The sequence below is a fragment of the Micrasema longulum genome, unplaced genomic scaffold, assembly GCF_059751315.1.
Source record: "Micrasema longulum isolate JH-2025_06_02 unplaced genomic scaffold, ASM5975131v1 h1tg000225l, whole genome shotgun sequence".
Classification (NCBI taxonomy): domain Eukaryota; kingdom Metazoa; phylum Arthropoda; class Insecta; order Trichoptera; family Brachycentridae; genus Micrasema; species Micrasema longulum.
The window spans coordinates 562,249-584,532 of record NW_028277430.1 but is presented as its reverse complement, the minus strand read 5'-3'; the positions used below and the strand labels follow the sequence as shown (position 1 = coordinate 584,532).

General features: G+C 34.5%; 1 protein-coding gene across 3 annotated transcripts in view; it reads right to left on the bottom strand.

Annotated features, from left to right (window-relative positions):
- The window catches only part of LOC148283521 (uncharacterized), a 259,257-nt gene that overhangs the window by 52,858 nt on the left and 184,115 nt on the right, over window positions 1-22,284 (bottom strand). For 2 of the 3 annotated variants that reach the window (XM_088243704.1, XM_088243705.1), the window contains exon 3: window positions 15,438-15,500. In XM_088243704.1, coding sequence (XP_088099830.1) covers window positions 15,438-15,500 — 63 coding nt within the window. Of the gene's footprint in view, window positions 1-1,330; window positions 10,030-15,437; window positions 15,501-22,284 lie in introns of those variants that run through there. The other variant, XM_088243706.1, reaches the window with a different exon arrangement.

The window sequence follows — 22,284 nt, the reverse complement described above, 5'->3', positions numbered from 1 at the left end:
CGCAACTAGTTATGTCAAACATGTCGCGTTTTTCTAGTGACATGTTTTTTTATAATTTCTTTTTTAAAGTTGAATATGAAAACATTTTTCCACAATATGCACATTGATTTCGAAAATTAATTATTCTAAATAAATTTAATACATTTTTATCAGTATTTGTAGTTCGTGATATTTCCCATCGGTGAGTTGAGTGATCAGTTTCCATATTTACGTATGACATTTTTCGATTTTCTATATATGCTTGGTTTAAATATTACATTCTCATGCATGTTGGCTGATTGCCCACTATAGATAACAAAAGCCTGATAAAACTAGTGACATCTATTGTTGGAAAGTTTTAACAAGTCAGAAATCTTTATATCGGATCGGGCAAATGATTTCTGTTCTATGAAAAACTTTCTGACAAATTATTTTCAATCAATAAAAACATTTATACAAAAAATGCCTCGCTGAGAAATCTTTCTCAAGAGTAGTTTGTTTTAAAACATCACGTCAAATTTAGTTGTCATAATTTGTCTTTAGTCTTGTGGTTGTATGTAGAAATATGTGTTAATCAAAATAAGAGGAATCGATTGTGTAAAAATTATTACACGTAATGAAATATAGCTGATATTTTAAGCTTGGATTCTTTTAGTGAAATATTTAATGTGATAACTTGGTTTTGTCGGATTAATTGTGTTTATTATTATAGATAACTATTTTAAAAGGCAAAAATTAATTGTCCATAAAGAATACATTAATTTTTATTATAAGAGCATAAAAAAAAGTTGCAAAACATTTATTTAAGAGTCCTCAATACTGTTCTGATAACCTGTTCTAAGGAGAACTGAAGTGTTTCACATTTAATTGGCATTGTTTAGATTTGCGGACATTTTTTTCCCTTAGGATCCACTTATTATATCTTTCTTGTTTTTCGGAATATTTAAATTAATTTATTTTGTATTTAAAGTAACTAGTTTAAACGCTTTTAATCGCACTCAAGATACTCAAGTGATTAATATAAAGTTAAACGTTTTTATTTGCGTAAAAAAATATAATTAAAAAAAAAAAAAAAAGAAAGATTTACCCAAATATTTAATTTTGAGGGCCATTTTGAGTTGTAAATAATTCATGTTGGGGTAGAGTGGGATTCGAACCACAGACCTTTGGTCCGCGGGCCCGAGACACTAGCCACAGGACCACAACCCGATTTTTAAGATTATTAAAATTCCTCATTAAAAACAAAATCGCCCTTAAAACTTTTACAAAAGTTTTGTTTATTTTTAAGAATAGTATCAAATCTGCATAATTTTCATTGTTATCTAGCAACAAGGAGGACAAAAAAAAGAAATTGAAAAAAATATTTTTGTTTTATTGTTTGAAAAACAAATTATTTTACAAGTATAAAATTACTTAATATTACATATGGTACAGTTTTTCTACAGTTTAAATTAAATTATTTAGTCTAAAATCTATTCTGGACTAAACTAAATTATAAAATAAGTCAACTGATAAAAATATCATTAATTTAAATTGCTTTTTTAATATTTTTTGTCTATGCAGCTCATATTGAGCTAGTGTGCTAAATCAATAAATATTTTGAACATATTTATAAAACTTATGTAAACTAATGCAGTTTATTGCTGGTTGGATATTAGTTTAATTACGTAGCCAGCAAAAACCATAAAATTCGTATAAAAAACTTGTTTATGACACTTGATCTTTTTAAAAATTAAGACATATGGCTTGAAAATTTAATGTCTGTGGTCAAAACTAGAAAAAATACAAAATTCTTATTCTATCATAAACACACACGATGTTTTAATGATTTTTATACAAAAACAGCATTCGAAATACTTAATATTAAAGTTGGCATGTTGCTTACAATTATATGGTCATTCATCTAAAGATACCGTATCTAATTGTAGAATAATATTTATCTAGAATGAAAATAAATACATTTACCACTTGAATGAATGTTTAAATGTTACATAATTCAAACTACTGTAAAACTTGTGACTCTTCGTATTTGTGAACATTAAAATCTGAGTAAACGACTCTGCCAAAAGCTCGTATTATAGTTTCTTGTACAATAATTTTTGTGCCAAATCTTTGGCAATCATTTGCTTTTTACACGGGGCATTTTCTGGGGTTGAAACAAGTGAAACTTGATGAAAATCAGTAGTTCCAGAGAAGAAAAGCAAGCTTGAAGTGAAAACGTTTAGAGAGACAAAAAATCCTAGGTGTAATGTGACAGTAAATACGCGTGAGATGCGAGCGCAGATCTTGGTTGAAATAATTATTTGATGAAAAATAGGATGTATTTTAATTTTTATGGATTTGGCCACAGATCTCACTCAATTTGTGTATTACACGACACATTTCATTGAGTCACATTTTGCGCAAGATTTTGTACCTTTTTTCAACCAATGTTTTACGAGCTTAAAAATATTTGTGACAGTTAAATATTTTATATTAAAATATAGCTAAGCAATTCGAATCGCAAAGATATCAATTTATTTAATCACAAGTTTAATAATTTGGTAGATTGTATTTAGAGTGTTTTTTCATTGAGTTTGATTCTCAACAAGCGTCGGCGTAGCATCGAACCTGTGTTATTAAAATTACTGCAGAAATCTCATACATATTAGACTATCGTTTTAATTGTAACGTATATTTACTCTACGTATGCAAATAAATAAGAACAGTAGACCCACAATGAAAACAATTTATACAATTGACGTATTCCTAGTTCGGTAACATCCGAAGGGATATAAACAATGTTAGAAACATTTGACTTAAATTTATGAGTATAAGGCTTTGAAATTATAACTGACATTCAAATTTGTTATCTTCTAGATCCACTACTTTCTTTACTGATAACGTAGGTCACCGTTGGCCCACTGTTGGCCGTTTCCAAAATCGAGCTCGGATGCTGCATTTTGATGTACTGACTGACTTCTCCGATTATGCTTTCGAGGCTCTGTGTTTCTTGTTGGGTCATCGGGTCTTGGGTTATGGTATTATCCATCGCTGGCATCAAGAATGTATCCAACATTTTATCAGCTTGGGATCCTAGAACCATTTGGCTCAGATATGGCATGTCGGACGGGTTTAGGTCGTATTCTTCGTAATACACTGCTTCTCGTTTCTGGATGTGCTGGTTTTCATCGAGAAAAACGGTTGAAAGAACAGTACTAAACTCACCAGGGTGTCTTCCAGAAACATACAGCGTAATTACACTCGATTCTCTCGGTGGTATTGGCTTGTTGACTACTGGTTTTCGTCTAAATGCCTTCTTAGGCGGAGAAGATGGTGTGATAACATCAATATCATCCTGAATGACGTCTGAAAGATAGTCATCGGTGTCTTTGACATCCAACACTTCTGGTTTAGGACTCAAAGCATTGTTGTTCAGAAGCTGCTGATTTTGAAGGAGGTTAAGATCAGTTTGGAGGCCAAGCAGTGGGTTTGCAGTCTGTTGTTGTTGTTGAACTTGCTGTTGAACTTGCTGTTGTTGCAATAGCAAAAGGATTGAATTAAGTTGGTTAGGATTTTGATTAGGGGAGGCAACAGTGGGAGTGACAACGACTGTTTCAGTTATAAATTCTGTTGCTGTTATCACATCTACTTTAGAATCAATAATAGTTGTTAAAATCTCTTTTCCTCTGAATGTTATAGGAAGTACAGTAGACTTTGCGTCTGTTACTGTTGTGACGTATGTTGTAGTCCTTGTTTTGAACTCAGTCGTTGGAGTCCCTGGAATTAGCGCTTGACCGCCTTGCAGTGCTAAAAATGGATTGATTTGTGGTTGGGGCATTCCAATTCCTCCTAGAAGTAGTTGCGATAATAAAATATTAGCTAATGGTACATTTGCATTAATCTGAGGTTGAATAGTTGAAGTGACTCGCTCAACATCGTATACTGTGCTTGGTATAACATGAGAGAAAGATGTTCTTCTACCTCTTATAGTTGTGGGAGTGAATACAACACTGGTAGTTGGCGTCTCGTGAAGTATAAATTGAATGACTCTTGTAGCGCCGTTATCAGCAGGTTCAGATGATTCCGAAACCAAAGCAATATACTGACTGCCAAAAGCATTTTGAGTTGTTGAATACTGATTTGGCAGCAAAACTTCAATACTTGGTTTAGCTGTAAGGACATTTTTATATTCAGTCAGTTTTCCATTAACAACGGGAATGGTAACCTCTATAGGGATTTTGTGAGTGACAGTAAGCTTCCCATCATTTTGAACTTGATAATTTACATAATTATTATCTGTAATATCATTGGAAGTGGTTCTTTGCCTTGTTGTGCTTCCTCTTCTAGAACCCCTTGATCTAGAACTTGGTCTACTGGTTCTGGTGGGTTCAGTCTGGGGTTGGTATGTTTTTAGTCGAGGGGCTTTCGGTCTGAGATTTGCAGTAGGAGAGGTTGACCTCGCCTTCGCCGAAGTCCTTGAACTTCTAGTTCGGAATCCAGGCCTAGCTGTTGGTTGGTGGGTTTTACTTTCACCTCTCAAAATAAATGGTTGTCGACTACTAGCGCTCGCTGCTGTAGTTCTGGCAGGCTTTGCAGTGCTACTTTTTACGCTATGCTTACTGTTTGATCGAGAACTGTAACGACCTGATGGCCTGCTCCTTGCAGGTGTAGTGGTTTCCACAACTGGTTCAGCTGTTTTAGGTTCAGGTTTTGCAGTTCTTGTAGATGCTCTACGGAAATTCGAAAAATTTCTTCTTGATCCATAGTCGGTTTGCCTCTTAGACCTTCTCCGGAAACCAAAAGGTTTTATGACAGGAACATTTTTAATATTGCTTCTAACTAATGGAGCCAATGTTGTTGTAGATACTTGATTTTCCTGTCTGTTAGACGAATCGTAATCAGTATCCTCGTCTAATTCCTCTCCTTCGAGATCATCTTGATTTTCTGCACCTTCTTCGTTTGCATTTGTTTCTTCTTCAGGTTGAGGTTCTGGTGGCTTGTTAATTAATCCTCTTGGAGGGAAAATAGAGTTTGGTCTTTGTCTATTTCTAAGAGCGAATAATGGATTTTGAGTAGTTCTTACTGGCGGTTTAGGAGTTGTTGTTGTACCAGCTCTATTTCTGTTGGCAGCTCCTCTACGTGTCGTTCCTTGAGTAACCGTCCTAGGAGTAGTTGCCAAAGGACTCCTAGTAAATGGAGGCCGTCTAAAACGAAGCAACGAATTGGTGGTTCTTCTAAATCCTAAATCAACAGGAGTGTCTCCTGATTGTGTAACTGTTTCGGCGAAATTAGTCAATCCTACGGGATCTTCTGTGACAAACGTCGATAAATCATCATTGTTTGAAGGAGTTGTCGTTTGTTTGTTTCCTCTATATCTTGAAGATAATGTTGGTCTAATTCTAGAACTCCCACCTCTTGATGAGAAATCGGAACGCGCGGAACTAGTTCTGAATCCACCTCGGCGTGAACTAGTTGGTTGAATGTCTGCAACAGATGACCTACCACGTCCAAAACCGGTCGATCTAAGACTAGGAGCATTTGCTGTAGCTGAACTACTTATTCTGGAAAACCTTCTTCCACCTCCGGAAGAGTTTCCAGGGTATGCGGATGATGGTGACTTTCTGTTTCCAAATCCAGATGACTTAGTTGATTTCAAAGCGGGTGTAGCAGTCACCGTAGGTGTGAAGTCTGATCGAGTAATCGTTGTTGCGCTGCTTGTAAGTGATACGCGTTTGGGGCTGAACGTTGGCCTATTTCGAGAAGCAAATGGTCTGATCACCGGAGTAAACGTTCGTTTTCTAGTTGAAAATGTAAGGCGAGATTTCTTCCTAGTAATGTTACCGTTTTCATCTTCAACTTCTTCATCTTCATCTTCTTCTTCCACTTCTTCATCAGTCATTGTTGTGGGATCTGTGACAGAGCCTTCTATGACAGCAGAGCTAGGGGAAGTTGTTTTTGTTTCTAATCCGAAGTCACTGACTATTTTAGTTGATTGAATTGAATCACTCTTATTTTTGTCATTTGATTTTTCTAAATTAGATACGACTGTCGAATCACCGCTGATTACAGCTACTTGAGAAGAAATTATTTTTTTGTCAAGGCCAATAACAAAATTATCAGTATAAGTGCCAACAAGTTGTGTTGGAATAATAGCGTTGTCTCCAACAACTTTGGTTGGGATTATAGCATCAGGCTGAGCAGTATTTTTGATAATAGATTTTTCACCCCCCTCAATAAGATTTCCTCCCGCTGCTAGGCTTCCAACAGCTCTAGCCAGCTGATTTTCGCTAACTAAATCTTTAGTATTATCAACAATATTAGTAACTGTTTCCAAGCTACTTCTTAATTCTGACGAATTACCAACATAATATGTTGTAAAATATGTATAGGTGGTAAAGAAAGTAGCCTTCCCGTCATCTTCAATAGGTTCAACTGATGTTGATGAGGGTTGTATTTCTTTGACTTCTTCCGGTTTACTGATATCTGATATTTTTATAACTGATACGTCGATGGGATTTGTAGCAATGGGACTAATAGTTGAAGGGGTAACACTCGGAGAAACCACGTTTGAAATAATGTCTTCCCTGCTTGTAATAGTAGTTGTTTTGTCTTTATACAAAGTTGTCCAATAAGTAAACGTAGTATAGTAAGTTATTGGAAGGTTGGTTTCTTCTACTTCGGAAGTTTTGGGATCAAGCGTCTCAGTAACAACATTCGTGACGGTTTCTAGACGACTCTTCACATTACTGGAATCCTTTCCTAGATACATTGTAGTGAAATAAGTAAAAGTCGTATAACTTGTTTGTAATAAAAGTGTTGGAGAGGGTACAATTTCATCGATGTTACTTTCAGAACTTATTTGGTCATCAAGAACAGCGTTATCTATAATTTGACGTTCACCTTTAGACGAGCTACTTTTTATGTCAGTCACGAGCATACTTTCACCTTTTTCTAAAACAATTTCGTTTTTACCATACCTCAAATCGTTTTCCTCCCTGGAGTCATTATTTTCTACAGGAGCTGGCTTCTTATTTGATCGATCGATAGATGCATACAATTGATACTTTGGTTTAGTTACAAATTTTTCAATAGGTCTTTCGGTATCTTCAACTTTCTCCTCCTGTTTCGGAGTAGTAATTTTATTAGCGGGAATTTTTTTACAGTTGTTAAAATCTATTTGATTTGAAGCGGTTTTTAAAGACTCAATTTTGCTAGTTTTAGTTGGAATTAAAGAAGCGGGTCCTACGTAATTTGTGTAAACTTCAGACCTGCTACAAATATTGATATCTTGCTCTACGTAAAGGGTTGTAAAGAATGTGTAAGTAGTGTAGAAGGTTTTTACCACGTCGGCTTCAATCCCCTTGAATAGATCATCGTTATTTAATTCTGGTGTTTGAATCTTTGAACTTAAAATTGCATCGTTTTCAGCCGAATCGATAACTTGCCTATGCTTGACTAGATCTAAAATACTGTTTAAAGCAAATGTTTGTGTTGGACGACCTGCGCCGACGCTTGTTGGAACTATTTGACCTAATTCTTCTTTATGAGTGGCTTTGAAAAGATAGTCACTAGATTCTATAGCGTTGAAGATAGAAGGATCGATTTCAGATAAATCTAAAGTAGAAGTTATTACATTTGTGACAATGGATTTTTTACTAGTTACTGTCGAGGTTGAACCCTGGAAATATGTTGTAAAATATGTGTAAGTTGTATACAATGTTTTGAAAATCAAATCGATTTCATTTTCATTCGGTTCTGTGACTTCTTCTTCTTTTGCTTGAGTCGTTGATTCGATTTCGTTGGCATTTGTCGTTACTGTTGTTTCAACATGACTTTCACTTGTTGTGATTATGCGTTCTGTTGTAGGAACATCTGATGTCATTATTTTACTTTCTGTTGTATCTGGAACATTAGTAGTGGTGCCTTTTTCAGAAGTTGTTTCTGCCATTGACTCAGTTGTAATTTTTTCTGTTGTTTCTTTATCATCTTCAGAGGTTTCCGTTGTAGTTAAAATGGGTAAATTTGGTTCAGTGACAACGTTTTTATGGCTTTCAACATGCCTTTCAGTGCTAGTTTTAAAACTAACTGATACAGTGGGTTTGATTTCGACATCCAAGTCACTTGTTGGTGTCACGTCAATTACTCCATTAGTTTTGCATTGCAAGTTGGTCAAATATCCTGTTTCTGTACTAACGACTTCGTGAGATTTTATAGAAGTAGTTGTTTCTGTTCCTTCCAGTGGAATAAAGTAAGTGGTAAGATATGTAAACGTTTTATAAGCTGTGGTCATTGTTGAAACAGGAATAATTCCATCAGTGCACGTAGCATCGTTAGAGTGTTCATCTGATACATGTTCTTCAACTTCTTCTTCCGTATCAGTTTCGTCGCTGGTTTCACTTACTTGTGGTGTTGATAACGTCTCTTCAGTATTTGACATCGTTTCATCGTAGCTTTCAGTCGTTGATCCAGATTCATTTTCCTCAGTAACTTCATCTTCGTATGTACTGAATGTCTCCTCAGTTGTAACTGAATTATCTTCTACATTTTCACCTGTAACTGATGATGGCCTATAAAAATGTAGAGGTTCTGTTGCAGTTATATCTGATACTTTATCGTCTCGAGTTGTTTCATCTTGAACGTTTAGCTTTTCGGTCGCGTGAGTTCTATGAATGGTACTATAAGATGTTTCGGATGGTTGGATAGTATCTCTATGTACACCAAACTGAGTTGCAGGTCGAATAAAAAGCCCACTTTTAAGACTGGCAATAACTCTGTTAAACTTTTCTTTATCATCGAGCAATGCTTGTTCTTCATCTGGTTTTGGTTTTTCAAACAATGCGTTTTTTAAGCTAGAAAGTTGGTTGGAAAGTGCTTTGCTAGAACGAATAGCATCCTGGGGCTGGTTTACTCCCGGTGTAATCATGTCAGTGTTTCGTGGAAAACTCGATGTTTTAGTGACTTTGATATCAGATGACTGGAATGTTTTTAGTCTTGAGGCGAAATTCGGTAAAAACGGAGGCCTAACGGATGAAGTTATTGCTTCTTGATTTTCTCTAACAAATTGAGAAGCAGTACTTGGAGAAAATATAATTACAGTTTCCCCCACCGTTGTGGTGAAGTTAGAGAATCCATAATAGGTAAACGTTTTCAAAGGTTTTAAATCTTCTTTAAATCCAAACAGCTTTTTAGCACTTTTCAAATGGTTCGGAGTCACGCCCGATCTTTCAGTTTTCGATTCAACATTATCAATATAGTAAAATATAGGGGAGAATTCGTTTTTGACGGTAAATGTCGGCAACTTAATATTCGGGTTAATTTTAGCTGGTTCAATCTGTTTAGGTTGAGACTTCTCAACTGCGTTTGATAAAGGTTCTTTAAAGCTATCTTTGATATTAACCTTTTCAACTTTTTCACGATTATCAACAATTTCTGCATTAATATTATTGTACGCTGAAATCTTGCGTTCCCTGGCTGAAGGAATCGGATCTAAGAAATTAAAACTTTCAAACTCTGAATACCTTGGAATTTCTTTAAGACCTTGAACCCTTAAGGTATCTGGTTGTTCAGGGGCACTAGGACTGCTTGCTTCCTCCTCTCGCACATCTTCGTATGGCGCTGGATTCCACGCAGTGGCTAAGTATTCTTGTGTTGGTTTGCTAGCAAACACGGTGAACAGATCACCGCCTTCCTTAGGTGAAACGTAATCAGTGTTTTTGATGATGTATTGATCTCTGATTTTGTCTCCGAGATTGTCTTCCACGTTCCACTTTTTAGCATCAACTTCATAAGGCAGCCTTGTTCGTTTAGCAGATTCTTGAACGCCATCCAAAGGCCTGTCGTATAGAACCAGAGATGACTTGGTCAACAGTTGAGCGTAGACTCTACCATTGTCCAACGTTGTTCCTACAACTTCGGTAGCATATTCCGTGGTAACTCCATCTTGTATGAAAGTTCTAGCTGTAGAAGTCAAAAGTCCTATTACTGGCTTTACGTTAAGGTATCTTCCATTTCGAGAATTGAGTTCTCTGTTGAGTTTTTGATTATCGACTAAAAGAACCGTTGTCACGTCTTCGGAACGGAAAAACAACACAGTTTAAAAATGTTTTAAAAAGTCGTAAATAAAAAAAAACACATTACAATTAAATTAACACAGATTACACACACATTCGTAAAGTTCATTGTCCATGTGTCAGTGTCCATTATTGTCAATTGTTGATAGTCAGTTGTTTGTCCATTGGGATTTTGGGTTTCCATTAGGTTTGGTTTGGTTTTTGTACATCATACACAAGGTTTGGTTTTACATCATTTGGTGGTTGGTGGTTGGTTGGTGGTCGTTTGTACATTGTTTTTGAGGTTGTAAAAAGGTTTTTGTAGAACGCCCCACCGGAGAAGAAGTTATAGTTGAGAATGGAAAAAAAGAAACAATTCGATATAATAACAGTATTTGGTAAACTATACAATAAATAATACTTAAATAGTACTTATAAATATATTAGTTACTTTGTACCAAGATTCATGATTGCGTTAGAACAGAAACTAATCTTGGAATAAATTCATCGGATATGTTCCCTGTCGTTGATATTATCAAATGTCCTTTTTTATATGTGAGAATATTACACGGAAATGAAAAGGTTTTAAGCATATTGCATTCTTCTGGGTAATCGTGCCGTGTGTTGTTCGCTCTCTCTGCCTATGTTTCGCATACGATTAAAGGAACTTTTGAGATTTACAAACATTCCGACTTTATAAAAACCACGTGAAAACACGGGACCAGGACACAACGCATGGTTATATAATCACGTGTTTACACGGCTCCGGGATACAAGTGTTAAAAGGGGGGATTGCTTATTTTTGGCCTTGCTTATTTTGTTCAAGGCTTGATTTTAAAGCAAAAGGCACGTTCCTTCTAATCACTCCGACTTTAGTGAGAGGATCTGGAGGGACAATCGGTTATGGCCTTGATAAGAAACTCCTCCGCATTTGCCTTAAGAAGAGAAAACCACAGAAAACTCATCCAGGAGAGGCCGGACTATTGACAGACATCAACAGACCTTCGACTTTGACAGTGTTATGACTTATTACTAAAGTGTAAGACTAGTCGTCTTACCTTCATTATTATTATTATTATTATTATTATTATGGATAACTTGTATAGCGCCATTTTCGTAATATAATACTTCAAGGGCGCTTTGTTAAATAAATTTAAGTGAAGCTTTTAAATTTGTAATTTAATTAAAACAATTTATTTTTCTGTCAAATGCTACGGATTTACTCAAATGATTTAGAGAACAAGTGGGTTTTAAGTTTTTTCCGAAACATCGAAAATCACTTTCACAGCCTCGCACCTCCGCTGGGAGAGCATTCCATGCCATAGGGCCTGCGACCGCAAATGCGCGTTCACTAAATTTAGTGCTCTGTTTGCGTAGAGGTATAATAACTTTTCCTCTCGCCTTAGACGTAGCTGATCTAAGCGTGAGACGCCTGTCAGCTAGTTCATCTGGAATGCATAGTTCCCTTAGATATTCCGGGGCAGAGTTGTGCAGTGACTTATACATAAGCCAACAGAGTTTGTATTCGACCCTCTGTGGAAAACGTAGCCAGTGTAGTTCCCGAAGTAGTGGAGTGATATGACTGAACTTAGAGATTCCGAAAATAAGTCTCGCTGCGGCTTTCAATACATATTGTAGACGAGTCATTTAGTTCATTGGTAAACTTGCATAGATACCATTACAATAATCGACTCTAGACACTACAAACGCATTTATTAATTGAGTGGCGGCATCAACCGGCAAATTTTTGCGTATGCATTTAATTTGTCTCAGCTGGTAGAAGCATGAACTTATCGTTCTACTAATTTGAGCGTCCAGAGAAAGGTCAGAATTGAGTAAAACTCCCGGTAGTTTAACAGTGGGTAAAGCGGTACTCCCTACATTGGGTAGGGCCGTATCCTGGATCAAATTCTGTCGTCTGGCTGAAGCCACCCATAGTTGTTCAGTTTTTGATGGGTTTTATATTAGTCTGTTTTCAGCCATCCAGTTTCCTATTTTCTCGATGCATCCATCAATTAAATTGACAATCACACTTCTCTCGCCTGGTTTGCCTTCGTGTGCGTGGAATGCAGTGCCGTATACGTCGCTGGGTTCGGATGGGGAAAAAACTGTGAGGACGGAATTTAAAAATTGACACACCGATAGTCGGGAAACGAATCCGGAATTCCGTGCATGGTAACACATTAAAAAAAGGATAACGCAATTCTGAACATGGTACAAAGCTAAAAATAAAATATTTTATTAAATATAAATATAAATATGTGTTTTATTAAATTCTAGGTTTTCAGATGGTTAAATATAAAATATAATAATTTTAATGTAAAATATAAATCAAACTAAGACAAAAGCTCAAATCGGTAAACAAATACATAAGTAAAACCAAACCGTTAACATTGAAACAGAAACAGAGAACATTTTATATAAGAAGTAAGGAAATCTAGGCATTTACAGAGCTTATGGCCTGTCATTGGCTTATTTAAGTGGCCACTTAACACATGTGTAACGTTCTTCATTTTGGTTATGTTTAAGCATCTTTTGAAAATGAAACACTTTTTAATTTTTACCACATAAGAGTTTAATATATTATAACACAACTAGTTTCAGGAATTCTGAATAACCCATCATCAGATGTAAATATAAACTAAAAAAAAATACGAAGTGTTCCATTTGAAATAAATTCAAAATGTTTCTCCACAAAGTAAATGCTGAAACAATAAATATTGTAATTTAAGCATCTATATTTTTCAAATCCTTCATGTGGTGAATATAACAGTGTGTTATGTGACCAATAAAATGAGCCAATAACAGGTCGTATGCCCTGTAAATGCCTAGACTTCCATATTACATTCCCCGAGCTGTTCTCAATAGCTCCTGCAAACGGCTTTTCTATAAACATTTGGACTAGCTAAAAATATTGTTGATAAACCAATATGTTTATTTATCGTTAATGTTTTGAGATTAATCAAATTTTTGTAGACAAGAAACGGATTCAACCCCTAAGGAGCTGTTAATATTAACTTTGCTGACTTCACAAACATCAACAGATGGAAGAATTGAAGGAATGTAGATGTTCAAATGTAGGCAGTATGGTGAATGTTACACAGTGTGTAAAGTGATAACTTAAACCACCCAATGACAGGTCTTAACACCTGTAGATGCCTAGACTTATACATCCCTTCTCTTAAACGTTTTTCACCTATGTTGTAACATGTTAATGTTTATTCATTATTTTTTTATTTATAAATTTGTTGCAAATGCTTTAACGTGTTGATTTCCAGAGAATCTTTATAAAATTAGTGCATATAAACATGAATTAGTATGGGGTGACCTCTGATCAGGAGTCTCCATCAAACATAGCTCAGCTCGCAAGATAAAGATTTTGATTCATAATTTATATCAAAATTATTATTTATAAATAAATATTTACAAAAACATCAATATTTTGGTTAAATACATTAAAAAACATAAAAGATAGTACTTAAAAATAAAAAATATTACAGAAACATTTGTTTATAAAAAAATAATAATGAAAAATTGGAAGAAAAAAGACATTTTAATAAATCCACACAAGAGTAAACTAATTAAAGATAAATAAAATTTAGGTTTTAATAAGAATTTCTACAAAAAATGTGTTTTTACGACGGTCAAAGCTTTTGAAATAAATTAAAAAATCATCATCATCGTTCCCTCTCCGCACCTAACGGTGCATAGGGCACTGCATTGGTACACCAATCGCAGCGTATCTTGATCATTTTTGTTACATAAAGGTAAGATGATCAATCTTCGCTTCAGGTACCAGTACAGGGACAATGAAATATTCTAGTGTGAAAACACCCTTTTAAATCAATATTTCACATCAACCATGCCGGGAATCGAACCCGAGACCTCTTGCATGGCAGGCTAACGCGCTGACCATTACACCACGTGGCCGACAAAATTAAAAAATCAGTTTTTGTGAACTATTTTGTCGGGCATTCAACAGAAATGCAAATAGTTTATTGGAAAGGGTGCATAGAAGATTATGCATTCAAAAGGCGATCACTTTACTTCAAACAAACATAATCCCATATTTTCTCCCTGGATTAAGGCACTACAACATATATTTTTCTGCACAATATAGATATTTATCATCGGCGTGTCTCTATTGCTTTGCTTTTATGATAAATAGTTTTTTTTATGGGAGCCAGGATCATCCAAAAACCAAAAAAAGCGCCCAATTTTATCTGCGCTCTTCGGACGTACTTAAAAAAACAACCAATTTCGAGGTGCGGAAAATGGACAAAACGTCGATTTTAGTTAGGCAAAATCAATCTGACGTGCAGTTGCCTATTTCGCACGGTATCGGAAAGTCATTTGCGAGGGAGTAATAGCAAAACAATGTTCAAATACCTATTCATCAAAATTCCCAGACACCGTCTATCCTCGTAAGTGAGTAGTCAGTTAAAAAATAAGACAATCATTCGATGTTGCCATTTTTAATCGCCGTTGTTTAAAATCGCGGCTTCAAAAAAAAGTAAATAAAGCAATGTTTAGAGTATGTCCAAATGTTTGCAGACTGTCAGGATTTCATCCCTAGGAAGTTATTTCAGGTCAGTGGGATTACTCTTAGGAGGGCAATTTCCGAATTGTAATATGTATGTCAATTTTACTTGACAAATTACATTTTTTTCTTTATTCTATTTAATACATCTGATATGTATATTTTGTGATGTGTTGAGAATTAATTGGATAATCTGTAATGTCCTCAATGTAACTAAAAATAAATAAATTAAATGAAATTAAATTTAGATCTAAATTTGTTGCAACAGAGAGGGAAAACATTGTTGAGAAGGGAATATGGAAGTCTAGCCATTTACATGGCTTATGGTCCGTTGGTTGACTGGTTTAACTGGCCACTTTACATACTTTGTAACATTCACTTGTTTAAACATACACATTTCCTCAACTTTTCCGTCTGTTGACTTTGGTGAAGTAAAAGAGCTGAAACCTTTATCATATGGGTGAGATTATTTTTTTATTTTGCACCACAATAGGCCAGGAGGTCCAACTACAGTGGAAATCATAGCACAAAACACCTAGACTTCTGAAAATTCACATCTATTTTTTGTGATCTCAACGGCAATCGAGCCCGGAACCTTACGTTAAGCGTCTTAATCACAACACCGCAAAGGCCGCCAAAAATGCACTGTCTGTCATCTATGCAGTACCCCATGAACCACAAGGGGCTAACAAGGGAACGATGATGATATTTCAAATATGATAATAAATATTTTTAAGTAATTAAAAAGCTTTGACCGACTGTAAGATAAAATTAAAATTTTACTACAAAACGAGTTCAAAATGCCAAAACAGAAAAAAGTGCAGAGAAAAGGCTTTTTACAAAAAGCTACAAGCTTAAAACAACAAAAAATTCAGAAAGTAACTTACCGCCATCATTTGCGACGTCCCTTTTTACTCTATCTACATTTATGACTTCATCATTTTGAAAATCTGGAAAAGAAAAAAAAAACCATTAAAAATTGATGTACCAAAAAATTTTGAGTTTGTCCAAATTTTTGTAGACAAGGACTGGATTCAACTCCCTGGGAAGCTATTAATAATAACATCTTACAACAGAGATGAAGAACATTTTAAATAGAAAATAAATAAATTCAGGCGTTGCCTAGAATGCGGGTAAAAAATTTCAATTAGATGAATCTACCCGCTAAAAAAAGGTTTCTGCTCTTTAACTTCACAAACATCAACAGATGAAATAATTGAAGGAATATAGACGTTTAAATATGAGCAGAATGGGGAATATTACACAGTATGTAAAGTGATCACATAAACCAGCCAATGACAGGTCATAAGCTCTGTAGATGCCTAGACTTCTATATCACCTTCTCTAAAATGTTCTTTATCTCTGTTGTAATATGTTGAAATTGATATACAGTTGGTACGATTCTTGGCGTGGATATGAAACATTTTTAAAGGGTTGTTTTTCTTGAATTTTTTTTTACGGGAGCGTTTGCCTATCATGCAAGATATCTAGGGTTCGATTCCTGACATAAATAAAAAAATGTGCGTACATTCTTAATAGATTTTTCCAAATAGTTAGAAAACAATCATGAAATGCATAATATCTTGCTATTTAGGTAGTATATGTTTAAAAAAAATTATGTCAAATAATAGTTGCGTTTACGTCAAAATGGGCAAAAAGAGTTGCTATATCGTATTTCCTTCATGCAACCCATTTTATCCACTTTGAGGAAAACGCAACAAATATTTGATGTTCTTAGATGGGCAAGAAAATTGTACAAGATCTTGTGCAATTTGGCCAATTGTGTCGCGAAATACAAAAATTTGGTGAAATCAGTTTGTCAAATTCAGAAAAATTAGAACACGACTTATTTTTCAACAGATATTCGAATTAAGATCTGCGTACGCATCCCACACCAGTGATACTGTTAACTGTCAACTTCAACTGTCAACGCGTATTTGTTGCTTGTGTCACTATATTCATCCTCGGTCTTATTAGTTCACTGCACATTGTCACTTTTCGCTTGCCTTTTTTTCCAGGAAATACTGATTTTGTATAAGGTTCACGATCCATGTTTTTTTAAAAACCTGATGCTTGTTTATACGTCCCACGATAGCTCGTTTTACCAACAGCAAAACGGCCCGTTATCTGTCGTAGCGCTAAAAGTATCTACGTACTACGCATACTTACGAGCACTTGTCAATCTCAGAAACTTCCCCGCGTAAAACAGCTAGTAAAATAACCCTCAGAGTAATAATGCGTAACCTAGAGAGACGCCCTACTATGTTTCATAGAACGCAAGCGATGTTGGTTTGTTGGCTAGCAAGCAATTGGTGGCCATTTTTTTTTGTTTGACAACATAAACATAACGGTTCGATCGGATGCTTTTGTAACACATTGACTGTGGTGAGTTGCAGTATGTTAGGTTGCAGAAGTAGGAGCGTCAAAGGCGTTAAAGGAGTCAGTTTTCACAGGTAATTGATTTCGAATATTTTCCCATGATTTACATTGATTTTTGGCATTTATTGTCCCGACACGTGTATTATATTGCTTAACTTTCCTTTTATCAACATATTTACTTCAGATACTATTTTTCCTCAATTTAGGAGATAAATTTGTGAATTAAAGTATGTTTACTGTTGATAATGACAGTTGATTATAGGCAATATGCCAGGGCCGCACTTGGCATCAATATGAAGTTTGAGTTTTTGTCGAGTAGAGGTCGATTAAAATTTTACTCGAAAATAGCAATGTTAACCTTGAAATTGCATCTAAAATGACGTGTCCAAATTTCAGGCCGCTACGACTCGCCGATTCGGAGATGTGACGGACAAACAAACAAACTCAACACAGGACATTTATTCAATGGAGGTGGGATTTATGTCTCAATAAATGTAACATAAGTATATTGTGAAATATGTATTTTCAGTTTTATAAAATAAATATAGGCAAATTATGGAAAAATAAATTGGAATAACCCTGCACTAATAAATACAAAGGTACATTTATTTAAAAGTATTTACAATGCAAATTAATATCCATTTGGCAATTTTCTACCCGAGTACGGCCCATTTTTTACTGCGAACTGTAGCTAACTTAATACCCAATAGTCATAGAACTGTTTTCCTACGTTTGGGCTCCTCTTTAGGTTACGCATTATTAATCTGAAAAATAATCCAATATTGTACAATAATTATTGTACAAGAATCTACACAGGATCTTGTATAATTTTTTGACCCAATACGACCTTTGACGCTACAAACCTACTTTTGCAATGTTAGAAAAAACGGGGTTAAAAGTTTAAACATGTTTGCGTAGGTTTTTTTAAGTCAATCTGTGTATTAGATTCAGAGTTGACCCAAAAATAATGTGTCATTAATATGCACTTTCGATTGAAATTACAACAATATTGATCACACGTGTCACATTTCTGTATATCGTATTTCTGACACTAATACATATGTGTACCGAAACATATACATATATCATGTATCATATCGTATTTCTGAAACAAATAAAACTATTAATTACGGTTTTATTATGAATATATTTTAATTTATTTCATCTTAGATGGAAATCCCACATTTTCAAAAAACTAAGAAAACTCATACACGCGCATTACTTATTGAAAGGGGTTTTAGATTCCAGAGCGATTTAAACAGTATATTTTGCATTGTTTCAATCGGTTACATCGTGGAATAATTGGATGGGGTGGTTGTTTGGATTCAATTTTAAATCTATTGGCCATTCTCTAAAATACACTATGGAGAATAATGCCACAAATGCCAACTACCTACCCCTTTCATACTCTATTTGAAACAACAAATTTACTATTAACATATTACAACAAAGATGAAGAACAATACAGAAAAGGCAATATATAAGTCTAGGCATCTACAGGGCCTATCACCTGTCATTGTTTACTCGAATCTCACCCGCATAAATAAAGGTTTCAGCTCTTTAACTTCACGAACATAAACAGATGAAGGAATTGAGGAGATAAAGATATTCAAATATGGGCAGAATCGTGAATGTTGCACAGTGTGTAAGATGACCACTTAGACCAGCCAATGACAGGTCATAGGTCCTGTAGATGCCTAGACTTCTGTATTGTCTTCTCTAAAATGTTCTTCATCTCTGTTGTAATTGGTTAATATTAACATATCCCCAGGTAGTTGAATCCGGCCCTTGTCTACAAAAATTTTGACTCACTCAAAATATTGTTAACAAATTTACTGTCAGACGTCGAATTTCTGGTCTTAAGTAAAAAATCATCATCATTCCCTTTCCGCGCCTAATGGCGCATAGGACACTGCATTGGTACACCAATCGCAGCGTATCTTGATCATTTTTGTTACATGATGGTAAGATGATCAGTCTTACGTTTCAGGTGCCAGTCCAGGGACTATGAAATATTCTAGTGTAAAAACACATTTTAAAATAAATATTTCATGTCAACCATGTTGAGAATTGAACCCGAGACCTCTGCACGGAAGGCAAATGCGCTTACGACTACTCCACGAGGCCGACTAAAAAGTAAAAAATAGAACCCAACAAAATATTCAAACATGTGCAATGGGCATAAACTTTATGGTACTACAAAACAGAACTTTTTTTATTTAAAAAAATATATATATTAGCGCTTTTATAATTTGCCCAAATATTTCAATTTTGGTGCCCATTTCAACGATTTGTAAATAACTCACTATTAGAAAATGGAAATCAAGTTGGGGTAGAGTGGGGCTCGAACCTTGGACCTCTGATCCGTGAGTCCGCAACGCTAGCCACGGGACCACAACTCTTTTTTTCACCCCGATACCTGATTTAATAAACTATTTTATATAAATGTATCTACAGCAAACTACAGTGCACACTCGCCAATAAGGAGAATTCATACATTTGGAAATGAATACGCAAATGACGTAGATATATTTAATATAACACTTTTGAATTTTAAAAGCAGTGTATCAATTAACTATTTTCAAATTGTAACACCTAAATAAAACTATGTTGATTTCAATTGTTTACCGTTTATTCTAAATTATTATAAATAAAATCTGTATTCTAAATTAGTATTTTTCTAACTTCTTTTAATTTTAAAATTATTTTAATACAACCTATACGAAAAAATGTACTCCTGTTCTCTACTGCAATATATGTATGTATTATTATGTATCCCCATATATGTTCTACTAATGTGTAATGATTTTAATTTTATTTTTTTATTTTTCTTTCTCTTCTTAATTCATTTTTATTTTTTGCTCCTTTTTTGTGTAAAATGCATTTCCGTCTTCATATTTACAAATGCACTTCTGTTCTTTTCACTTTTGTACTAATATGTAAAGATGATATTTTAAATATTGTTCTCATTCTTCTAAAAATCATTTATATATTTTTTTGCTACTTCTGTGTTAAATACAGGTCTTTCTTTTTTTTCATTTTTTTTATTATTAATAAAACATAAAATATAAAAATTACATATTATACTCCCAGGAGTTATACGAAACTCATTTGGGACCGTACATAAGAAAAAAAAATTTTTTGACCATACATAATATCATACAAATTAATGCATTCTAAATAAAAAGAAAACATTATTGTATAAGAAACATAAAACACCATCTTATATAAACTACATTAATAATTATCAATATCAAAAATTTTTAAGAAATATTTTTTGATTGCGACACTTCTGGATTTTTTATTCAGTTTTTCGTGTCTTAGCTCATCAGGCAGTTTATTATATTCGGAATGGCCAATATTTTCCCAGGACCTACTGCCAAACTTTGTTGAGCGAAACTTAGACACATGACGATTCCCTGAATAACGTATTGTAATTATAAATATTATGACCAAATGTGTATTTTAAATTTGAGTGAGCAGAAAAGTTGATGATATTTAAAATAGTATTGGTTATGTCATGCAGTGGCATTACCTTGAAGGGTAGTATCTTTGTTTGTCGGTAGATATCCTTGACATGGGAATCCCGTTTAAGTCCAAGAATGTTTCTTAAGCTCTGTTCTGAAGAACTTGTATTTTCGAGATCTGATTTTTGGTGGCAAAACCCCATATGTATGATAAATAAGATAGGTGGGAATGAATCAAAGCGTAGTAGACGGCAAACAAAACGGAATGAGGAAGCAAGCCTCGAAGTCTATGCAATACGCCAGTTACGGGTGCTATTTTTGATTTTACATGCTCAAATTGGTAGCTCCATGGAAGTTTGGAGTCAATAAATAAGTAAATACTTACCCAAGTAAATACTTACATTGGTCTTTTCAATATAGCCAGTTCCGAGAGAAATATTGTACATATATATATATGTATGTAAAACATGTAAAAGCCTAAAAGTCTTAAAGCGTTAAAAAAAAAATGTATTTCGTTGTTTTATTATTTACCTTGCTTATAATATACAAGGTTTATATTTCAAAAAGTGGATTTTTCTGCAATTAAATATCTTAAAATTTATCTAAACTATTGGGATCAGGAGGGATATATTAATGTGGGCTAATCAGGAACTTCTCAGCATTTGCTCACGTGGAGAGGAAACCACTTAAAACTCTTCAGGAGAAGCCGGCCTGTTGGCAGCAGTCAACAGGCCTTCCGTTCCACTAGAGGAGTGTTCGGCATTTTGTTCCCTACTTTGGTTTATTTTACCAGTATTTCGTTGTTTGAGTGTGTGTTGTATTGGGCAAATTTTTTGAATGCTTCCACACATATATGAGTTTTGCATAGCCGTTAAGGGAAACTGGGAGGGGATAGAAAAATGATGATGGTGATAAATGAAATCTTGAATTAGTTTTTCTGTAACCTTGTTCATTTTTCTTTGTTTTGTTCGATCGACACGCCACGCTCCAAACAACCAATTGGCTGCCGGTGCTCTCCATTATAACGGGTGTTTTTCAGGCGAAATACAACTAACATTGAAATAAAAGAAGCGAATATTTGTTGGACTCAGTTTGTTTTTATTGTGTTCGAAAGAATGAAAGTACACATTTACTTTATTTGAATTATTTATTGACAATTCTTGATGGAATTCCATTGTAATGATGAAATAACTTATATTTACAAATAAGTTATTAATCTAAAAATACTTGGTACACTTCCACTTATTTATTTTGACTCTAATGGCCATCTTCAGACTGGTGAATATTATACATTGTAAGGATAATTTATATAAAACTAAATATTATGTTAGGTGTAGGTACATTTCAACTTATTTTTAAATGTACCCACACATAAGATAATATTTAGTTTTATATAAATTATCCTTACACTGTATAATATTCACCAGTCTGAAGATGCCCATTAGAGGGTGAAAGCGCTAATTGGTAAAAATGAAGAAGTGGAAGTGTACCAAGTATTTTAAATCAATAACTTATTTGTAAGTATAAGTTATTACATCAGTACACATTTACTATTTGAAAATTATATCTAACAAATGTATTTCGCGACTAGCAGTCACATAGCGCATTTTGTGGGTCTATTTTTTCAAGAAATCCGACGTTATATCTGAAATGGCGCGTGTTATATTGCCTTTTAGTACTTTAAGAGTTGCAGGGCCTCGATTATGATGGGAAGATAAAGACGTCATACCTTTACCTTGACGGTAAAGTTGAAGATAAATTCGCTCGAGCGATTACAAAGATATCCTACCAACTCCCTTCCCCTTCAAGTTTTGGGTAGGTACATCGATATAAAAGAAGGGGAAGCGTACGTCACGGTACACATATCTACGCTCTAAAATGACATAGC